The sequence below is a fragment of the Aulonocara stuartgranti genome, assembly GCF_965226115.1.
Source record: "Aulonocara stuartgranti genome assembly, chromosome: 1".
NCBI classification, from domain to species: domain Eukaryota; kingdom Metazoa; phylum Chordata; class Actinopteri; order Cichliformes; family Cichlidae; genus Aulonocara; species Aulonocara stuartgranti.
The window spans coordinates 24,479,656-24,490,274 of NC_138939.1; the positions used below are offsets into that span (position 1 = coordinate 24,479,656).

The 10,619-nt window shown below is 40.5% G+C and overlaps 1 protein-coding gene across 3 annotated transcripts in view; it reads left to right on the forward strand.

The window, feature by feature from the left end:
* The window catches only part of gpc6a (glypican 6a), a 159,903-nt gene that overhangs the window by 142,103 nt on the left and 7,181 nt on the right, over positions 1-10,619 (forward strand). For all 3 annotated transcript variants that reach the window (XM_082539578.1, XM_082539579.1, XM_082539580.1), the window contains 2 exons: positions 7,113-7,243; positions 9,628-9,803. In XM_082539578.1, coding sequence (XP_082395704.1) covers positions 7,113-7,243; positions 9,628-9,803 — 307 coding nt within the window. The remainder of the gene's footprint in view (positions 1-7,112; positions 7,244-9,627; positions 9,804-10,619) is intronic.

Below are 10,619 nucleotides of genomic sequence, written 5' to 3' on the forward strand. Positions count from 1 at the left end.
TGCTGCACAACCTTAGATTATTGCTATTATTTTTATTATTCACAGAACTTAAACTGTGGATCCCAAAATTCATTTGTCTGCACTGACGTAAGTGCAAATATAAGCACACTATTATGTGAGCCTGGCATAACTAGTGTACTATATACAACAGCTTCCTCGCGTTGCCTAGCCTCAAGAGCGTCAGAGCATTTAATTCCCTAAATACAATATAATTTTTTTATTAAGCCTGCAGGCTACATTGCCTCTTTTTCTTATGAGATTTCAGTCTGGTCAGAGAGAAGCAATGTAACTGACTATAACCAAGCTAAAGTCTGCTAGCAGTATTTTTCATTTAGCTGAAAAATGTAAAAGGTTTCATGTAAGAATTAAATTGGATTCACAAATAAATAGTTTATACATTAAAAAGTGTTTTTGACTGTATCAAAGTTCATCATTTAAACTGGGAAATAGCAGCTCTAACATTGTTTCTAGCTGTTTTTAGACCCTTCAGTCATGTCATGTGATCTCCACTCCAGACTGATTTTGCAAAATTGTCATGAAGATAAAAGTCTTTTAAAGGAAATACTGAGTCACCACTCATTTCTTTATATTGTGCTTGGAAAATGAGAAATAGATGAAGTGGTTTCTTGATGCATGTGTAAACATATATGGGGAAAAAGCAAAATGCAAAGCTACAAGCTACAAGCAGCTACAAAAAGAAAGTTATAGCTTGCCTTCAAGACCTTGAAAAGGACAAAATCATTGACAGCCGTACATATCACCGCCTTTATCCAGGGGATGCCTTACCCTGCATTTACGGACTTCCTAAAATCCACAAGGAAGGGATCCCACTCAGACCCATAGTCAGTAGCATAAACTCAGCCACTTATAACATTGCAAAACACCTTGCTACCATCCTTGCACCTCTCGTGGGGAACACCGCACACCACATCAAGAACTCCACCGACTTCACCGACAAGGTCCAGAAACTTACCCTGGATCCAGATGAAACCATGGTGTCCTTTGATGTAGTCTCTCTCTTCACTTGCATACCCACCACGGAGGCCGTGGAGACTGTCAGAAAACGACTACAAGAAGACAGCTCCTTGGAAGACAGGACCAACTTCACACCCGATCAGATTTGCACACTGTTAGACCTCTGCCTCACCACTACATATTTCAAATACAACGAGGGCTTCTACAGACAAAAACATGTCTGTGCCATGGGCTCCCCTGTGTCGCCTATTGTAGCCAACCTTTACATGGAGGAAGTGGAAAGGAAGGCTCTTGGCTCTTTCAAAGGAAGAGTACCCAGCCACTGGTACAGATATGTAGACGACACCTGGGTCAAAATCAAGACACAAGAAGTGGAATCCTTCACTGCGCACATCAACGCCATAGATAAAAACATCAAGTTCACCAGGGAAGACACAAAGGACAACTGTTTGCCTTTCCTGGACTGCACTGTGCACATTGAAGAAAACGGCAACCTCAACATCGAAGTTTACCGGAAGCCCACACACACGGACCAGTACCTCCTCTTTGACTCCCATCACCCTCTGGAACACAAACTTGGAGTAATCAGGACCCTACACCACCGGGCAGAACATGTTCCCTCTAAGCCTGAAGGAAAAAAGAAGGAACACACACATGTAAAGGAAGCACTCAAAACGTGCGGCTATCCTAAATGGGCGTTCTTAAAGTCAGCAAAGAGGCACAGAAAAGAAGACCAGACACCAGCGAGGGAGGATAAGAAAGACAGACGCAACAACATTGTCATCCCCTATGTAGCCAGTGTATCAGAGAAACTCAGGAGAGTTTTCTCCAAGCATGACATCCGAGTGTATTTCAGACCCAGCAACACACTCAGACAAAAACTGGTTCACCCGAAAGACAAAACTCCAAAACACAGACTTAACAACGTGGTGTATGCTGTACAGTGCAGCGAGGAATGCTCAGACCTCTACATTGGAGAGACCAAACAGCCACTTCACAAACGCATGGCACAACACAGAAGAGCCACCTCCACAGGACAAGACTCAGCAGTCCATCGGCATATAAAGGACAAAGGTCACTCTTTCGAGGATGCCAATGTTCACATTTTGGACAGAGAGGACAGATGGTTTGAAAGAGGAGTGAAAGAAGCCAATTATGTCCACTGTGAGCGACCATCTTTGAACAGAGGCGGTGGTTTACGACACCAACTGTCTGCCATCTATAATCCAGTTTTCAGTTCCCTTCCCAGACGTCTTAATGCCCACTCACATCCTGGGCCTCAGGAAATTGCATGCTAGGGTGGGGATATGTTTCACAATGAGCTCACCCGAAACCCTGGCTGATTGTGACCCACACCCATTTTCACACCTTGGCTCATGTGATTAGGTACAAGATCATCAAGGGGGTCCTTTTGTCCCTCTTTGGGGGGAAACTCTCACTGGATTTAATTCAGGGACTCTCCACCATTTGACCCTAGAACTGAAGAAGCTTCTCGGACGAGAGGTGAAACGTCTTCAAGCAACTTAAAGAAGTCCAGACGCTTTTCTTTCCAAGCTCCTTAGACTAAGATGACCTGGATGACTGAGAACCTTCACAGACAAAATGCAAACAAACAGAGTTTGCACAATTTTACGAGCCTGAAAGTCAATATTTTGTATGACGACTTTATTCTTCAACACAGCCTGAACTCTCAGGCAGTTAATTTAGGCATTGTTTTTTCTTCAAACAGTCCTCAGGAATAGTTCTCCAGGCTTCTTGTAGGACATTCAAAGCTTTTCTTCGGATGTTGGCTGCCTTTTGTCCTGTTTTTTGTCAAGATGACCACACTCATCATTAATCCCATGATTTCAATAATGGAAAGTTCTCTGTGGAGGCCAAACCATTACTGATAGTGTTTCATAGTGAATTTTTATATGTTTATTTTGGCAGTATGCTATGCTAAAAAGTGAAACTGTTGCTAATCAAACGCTTTCCAGTTAATATTGGATGGTAGATCTAAAATCTAATGTTACCTTTCTGCATTCGTGACAAGATCCCCAACACCACTGACAAAAGTTCACCCCCGAACCATGACAGAGCCACCACCGTGTTTAACAGATGACTTTATAAACTTGCTGTTGTGCTTCTCTCCTGACCTCCAGGTGACAATTTGAGCCCAAAAATTCAAATTTGGATCATCACTCCATAAGACCTGCTGCCACTGATACCAAGTTCTTGTATAATTTAGTGTATTTCAACCTTTTCTTCCCATGTACTTCCTCTGAGACCATCTCTGAGGCGTCACTGAACAGTAGACAGATCGGTTGAGAGGCCATTTCTCTAGTCCTGTGTTAGGTTGTTGCAGGATTTTGTTCTCTTTCTTAAGAACATCGGTCTCAGATGCTGTTCATCTGCTGTAGGTTGTTTTTTAGGCCTGCCACTTCTTCTTTTGTCCTCCACTTGTGCAGTTTTCTCAATTTGTTATGGACACACTGCAGACCACGCCAAGATATGCCAAGTTTTCAGCTAAGAACTCTTTGGGCATCAGCTTGTTGGTACAAAAATACTATTTTATGCCTGTCAAACAGTGTTTTGTTTGGATTTTTTTCAACTAAAGAAATAGGAACAAATGATATACTTTGCTGCCTAAAGATACAAAAAAAATTGGTTCTTTGCTAAGTTGTCTGTTATGCATCAACACATACATTTCATCCCTAGAGTTAGGTACCTTTATACCTGAATGATTCATGGGTCATTGTTAAGTGGCTTAACAAATCAAACCCTGTGAAAATAGCCAGGTATGAAAATGAGTAAAAAGTAAGGCAATGTCCAAGTAAGAAAGCCGAACTACAGCTTACAATCACACCAAGCCTGGCTCAAAACATACAGAAGGAGGACTGTCTAATACAGTACACTGGCAGTGTTTAGGATTTCATCCACCCAGGATTCATTTGCAATTTGTCATCATTTCTATAGTTGGCCTAAAGGTAAAGAAGGCCCACTCACTTGCTTTTTCTGGAGCTTTCACCTTTATCGCATGCTGTATGTTGTATCATTACTGAGCTCATGTGTTAGTAGATTCACTTGTCACATGACCAGACTCCATCTGTTCATGAAGCTTTACCACCAAGAGAGAGTTGTTAGCATGTGTCAGTCACAGTTCACTAGTTGATTCATGGAGCTGAATTATAGACGAGTACAAAATAAGTAATTCTCCTTATTGGTTTGTTTCTACCATATTACTGTGCCTGGACTGTAATATGTCTATCAACCACTGTTTCAGCTGTCTGATGTAAAGGTTCCAGTGAAGGCAGTCACTCCTCCTGACTGAGCAGTCATTATTAATATCACAGGGTTTACCTCTAAAGTTGAAATATATGCGTTTGTATACTTTGGCAACTCCGTTTGAATATAACTAAGATTAAGAAGAGACGTTTTGGGTATTGCATTCGATAACATGATGGGTTTTTTTTTAGAAATATATGGCTGTAAATTGTATGAGACAGATATTTTGCAGTCTATGCTTTGAAGAGCCTCGAGGTATTCAGCAGCTGAAATTGGTTCAAGTCCAAAACAATTTTCAAAAAAATAGAATTTCAAAGTGAAGGTTGTGACCCATCAACAATGTTTTTTTTTTATATATATAAAATATATATTAACACGAACGCACACAGACACACAGACAGACACACAGACAGACACACACACACACACACACACACACACGCAGAGAATCAATGAACAAACGTGTCTAATACAGGCCTGTAGTAGATAGACAATGTGTTTAAACTAATTGTGCACAATTGCCCATGTCTTCACTTTAATGTTATACTTTGTTAAAGTTTTCTTTCTCTCGTACATTTGCCATTTTTTAGCCATATTTCCCAGCACTAATGCTCAGGTCGCCTGCTGTGAGCAGCTCTCTGGAGATCGTCACACAGTATCTCCATACTGAGTTGAGGTCTGAGCTCCTAAAAATTATTTTTCTTTGTTTAAAGAGATTCTCTTGAAGCTTTACTTTGATGTTTAGTGTAATTATCTCACTGTTCTGCTGAACGTTATAACCACTCTGATATTCTTCTTTAAATAAGCGATGGTCTTGAGGACAAAGTTTTCTCTCAATATTGGAAAACTGGAAAACTGACAACTCTAAGACCACAAAGACGGAATCAGATCAAGATGCTTCATCTCACAGTGTAACGAATAGCAGTAAGAGTGGCGTCAGTGTTTTTATCTAATTCTAAAACAGACAATTAAGCAAATTTTCCGCTGCTCACAAAGGTTTAAATTTCATACTGCAAACTGTGCATCGTCTTGCTTTTTTATTAGAGCTAATTGTTATGTGCTCAAGGATCTGTGTGCTTCATCAACAAGCTAAACACGAAGACGTTTATGGACTTCTATATGAGTATAAATAATAAAGCAATATGTTACTCCATCTGTTAGGATTTAAAATAACTTGATTCCGTCTTCATGATTGTTACTAATTCTATAAAAATGACAAAAGCAACACAGTAGATTTCTGTCCATGATGAGTCCTTGTGGAGTTTTTTCCCCCGTTTCTCTGATCACGCGCTCAAACTTCTTGCTGAGCCCAGATGGAATCGGTTGGGGGTGAACACTCATGCCAGATATCAAATTTGAAATCTCAAGTCTGCCTTGTATGAATCACAGATGAACACAATATGGATGGAAGTGGATTCAAAACTAAATGGAATGAAAAAGGGGTTGGTTGGAGTACTGGTCTCCTAATGCAGCGGTCCCCAACCCCCGGGCCGTTTGGTACCGGGCCGCGAGACTTGAGGCTTGGGTGTGAAATGCATGGTTTTCAGGGTTTCTATCGGTTTTTAGCGTTATGTTGTTATCATTTTTATCGTTAATTCGGTTTTCCTGGGTCTTTTCACGTGTGTTATGAATAAATCTTCTTTTTTTCGGTACCGGCACTAGTTTTATTTTGTTGTATTTATCCGCGACACCTTAAAGTCCGGTCCGTGAAAATATTGTCGGGCATAAACCGGTCCGTGGCGCAAAAAAGGTCGGGGACCACTGTCCTAATGGAATAAACTAAAAACAGGCTTGTGCAACATGACTGTTTAAAGTCACGACGTGCCTCACTCATGTGCAAAGAAGGAAATATTGAAGTGTTTTCTAAGTGTGTGTGTGTTTTTTCCATTTCTAGAAAAATATCAGTCATATTTTTTATCACAGTTTTATTATGAAAATTTATTTGGATCTTTGTTTTCTTCAAATTACTTTTTTTAATCTGAAAACTCTGTTGAGACCTTTTAAACTTGTGGTTCTGTACAGAAGTGATATTCATTCTAACCTAACTAACCTAACCTAACCTAATTCAAGGTGTCATTCACACTAGTAAGCCTTAACTTGATTCACACTACTGTGCAAAAGTCTTTCCTTTATAGTTTGCTCATTTCTCTCATTTTTGCTTCACAGGAGCCAAACTTTGCTGTAGTTTTTAAGGAGCTCTTGAGCAACAGAGATTTTTCATTTTCTGAATTTACAAAAATGTCAACAATAGTACAGTTTGACAGATATAGGGTAATATTTTGGTGATTCCCAAAGATCAATTTGCTGAAAACTTGGCACATGTCAACGAATGTGCAGTGTGTTTTTTGTTTTTTTTTAAATTGGACAAGAAAGAAGGGAGAAGCCTGAAAACTATATACAGCAGATGAACAGTATCTGAAAGTCATGCCCTTAAGAAACAGGGGGAAAAAAACCAACAAAGATACAGGACCCAAGAGATGTATCTGACCCTTCAGCTGATCCATCTACTGTTCTCTGAAGCCTCATCAGAAATGGTCTCAGTGGAAGGCTGGCTGTCAAGAAGCCCTTTATAAGAAGGGGGAAAGGGGAGAAAAGGCTGAGGTGTGCTGAATTGCACAATACTGACTGAAAATCAGTGTCAAAGGGTCTTGTGTAGTGATGAATCTAAATTTGAACATTTTGCTTTAAATCATTGTCAATATGTATGGAGGAGGTCAGGTGAGAGCTCCAACAGCGAGTGTCTACAGCCATCTTTACAACACAGTGTAATGTCTGTCATGGAGTGAGGGAGCAGACCTTAATATTACTGAAGCAGTGTGGAACAAATATTAGAAATGTAATATAATTCTGCTCACTGTTTTGGCCCATGGCAGGTGATTGACATCAAAGAGAAACTCAAGGAGTCCAAAAGGTTCTGGTCCAACTTGCCAGATGACATCTGTGCCAAGGGCAAACTCACAGAGCCCGATGAGGAGCAGTGCTGGAACAGCCACACTAAGGGCAGGTGAGGACTTCTGGTACTCTTTATAAGCACAGCAAAGTCACACGATCTCTCCTGTTATCACATATTGCCTGCCAGGGATTAAAATAACCACACTCTGTTCAGAGATTATCGCTCGCTCTCTCTCTCTCTGTAAGTACAATGGGTTAGTACTCTTATGGAGAACTTGTACAGTATATAATCCCTGAAGGCTGTAACACCCAGAGGAGAGAGGCGCTCCAACACTTCTTGTCACCGGCGTTCAGTTTGCAGTGTGAAGCTAAACCGTACAGTTGATTGGTCACTGTGTCGTGTCTGTAACCGTGAACCAGAGAAAATATATAAGCTCATCACTTTAGCCCTCTCCAAGAAACAAAATCAGCAGATGGTGCAATAAAAGACAATTGTTTGTGCCAGTAACATTTTTAAGCGCCACTCTAAATCTGGTGAGTAAATTGATAATAAAACATCAGTAACAGTCAAACTGCGTTAGAAGTGTGTAAAATCATTGGATTCTCTTCTTATTTGAAAACGGACTATGTCCAGCTCTGTTCACCTTTAAGTTATTAAATGAAATACAAAATGATTGGAGAAGATGATGAAGCACAGATTGCATCGCTGCAAAGCAGTTAAATAATTCTTGATTCACTAAGTTACAACAGACAAAACAGACATTTGTGTGCTTCGGGCATGTTAAGAGCTCTTTGTGTGAAGTGCAACCACTCCCAACATGAAATAGACCGTTAAGCCTGATTGCACTCCTGTGTTTTGTCTGATTTAAGCATCTGCCATTAGAAAGAACAGCTCTTGTAATTCTGTCTAATTTCACTTGGTCTACTTTGGGACTCAGCTTGTCGTCCCAAATCATGAGCGCACATGCTGCATTTAAGAGATATGCTGCATGGAAATTACCCTTATGGAAGAGAAAAAGAAAAATCCTTGGTAAATAGTTATGTTTTCGACACATTATGTGTCTCGTGCTATGATCTACTACAGTGGTCCCCAACCGTTTTTGCGCCACGGACCGGTTTATGCCCGACAATATTTTCACGGACCAGCCTTTAAGGTGTCGTGGATAAATACAACAAAATAAAACTAGTACCGATACCGTAACACATATCATAACACACGTGAAAAGACCCAGGAAAACCGAGTTAACGCTAAAAACGATAACAAAATAACTAAAAACCGATAAAAACCCTGAAAACAATACATTTCACACCTGAGTCTCAACTCTCGCGGCCCGGTACCAAACGACTCACGGACCGGTCCGAGGCCCGGGCGTTGGGGACCGCTGATCTACTAATTAAAGTGGCCATTTTCACCTTTATGTCATAAAACATGTGTAAAAGAACTGAGTGATTGTTACCTTCACGAATAAATGATTATATGAGACAAGCAGCCGTGTGGAAAAGAAAGTTTTCACAGGACTGTGTGCAGTTCTTTGAAATACTAATACACCAAGATTCAACTACCTGCAGTCGTAGTACTTTAAAGCACTTGTTTTCTGTATGTTCATGGTCGACCCATGACTGAAAGGTGTCCAGGGTCCTGTGGCAAATAAGAGAAGTCATGTTCGGTCTTTTCTAACTGCAGTGTTAATAACTTTTAACATGCTAATCGAGGCCTGTAGAGTCAAAGAGGTAGCTCTTGGATTTTCTGCTTATTTCTCTGAGAATTGCTCGGTCTGACATTGGGGTGAATTTCCTGGGGGTTTCCACTCCTGGGAATATTGTGGCATTGTTTTAACCTACCATCAAACTGCCAAACTTCTGCTCTTATAGAGGTGCTCACGCTTGCTGTTGATCAGTAAGTAAATTTGGTTTCTGGTTACCCTCTGGAAACAGTAACAGTGTACTTAGTTTTTAACAAGACTTCAGAGAGTTTGGTGAAAACTTTCTTTTTCACAGGACTGTATAAGACTACAAGACTTATGTATATATGAATATCACATTAGGGATATTATTGGAGAGATTTCTTTATTCTTCTGTGTGACAACAAGCAAACTGAGAATCACATTTCACCAGTTACACCGAAAACACGTGATATAAATAGGAATGCTTTATTCTCGGTTTGTCTGTCAGTGTGCATGGTCTGAAGTTACACAGTGTTAAGCTCTGTGAGCCGCCTCACAGTAGATTTAGCGTCAGTGATGATGGCTTTCTGTTGTTGCAGCCAAACTATCAAGCATACATAGAACAACATAATTCATGAATATTTTTCATAAACATAGTGATAATAAATTATTTACTAAAGGATGTGTCAGTACAGATTTTTTACATTAGTTTATTTATTTAATATTATTTATTTTATTTTTTTTTCCATCAGTTCTGACTTGACTGTCATCAACATATGTCCCCAAATACTCGACGATGCTTTCAAGTTTTTTGATGTGTCGCTGTGTCCAGATATTTTCCTGAAGTGGTGAAGGAGGGTCTAACCAACCAGGTGAACAACCCAGAGGTGGAAGTGGATATCACCAGGCCCGACACGCTGATTCGGCAACAGATCATGGCGCTACGTGTCATGACCAACAAGCTGAAGAACGCATACAACGGAAATGACATCTACTTCCAGGACTCCAGTAAGCTTTCTTATTTGCTTATTTTTGCACTCTATCAATTACACACACGCTCACAGCTCAATCTGTGGGTGGAAGCAATCTAACAATAAGTAAAATAGATCAAGAAAAGCTTTCCCTCACTGCATGTTACTTTTGATATGGACTACATTACACCACACGCGGCACTGTGACAAATATATACACTGTTACTACTGAAATAAGATCTCAGTTGTCATTCATGTAGGAACTCGGTATACAACTCTGCAGGATGTTTAGTGTTGCACTGAAGCAAGACTGACATTTATTAGGAGAATAAATAGCTCTAGGTGTGGTGACACAGACAATGACAGACAACCAAGCCTATGTTTAGGAAGATGCACATCTCAAATGCTGCTATGACAGAAACCATTCTTTCTGATTCTGTGGATCCTCTTAAGCTGACAAGATGGGAGAAATTCGGCGAGCTACAAACAAAACATGTGGCTGCATGACTGCTGCCGCCATAATTTGTACTTCAGCTCCATCTTTGCTGCTGTCATGTTTGTTTTTCTCTTGGGAGCGGTGTCTACTTCAGCATTGTAGATCCGGCGCTAAAGCGCCCGAAATTATTGCATAGGTTGGCAAGGGAGGCAAGAAAACCGTAAAAAAAAAAAGGACGTTTACGCGTGATTTGTTGGTGAGACTTTCTCCCGCACTTTGCCGTTCACAATCACATTTCCCACCATTTTAAACTGAGCGAGGAAAGCCTGGCACTGTCAGCTGTAAAGGAAACTTTTACACCAGCACTTGAGATCAGATAATCAAACAGAATTGCCCTGAGAAGCAGATCTTTTCATG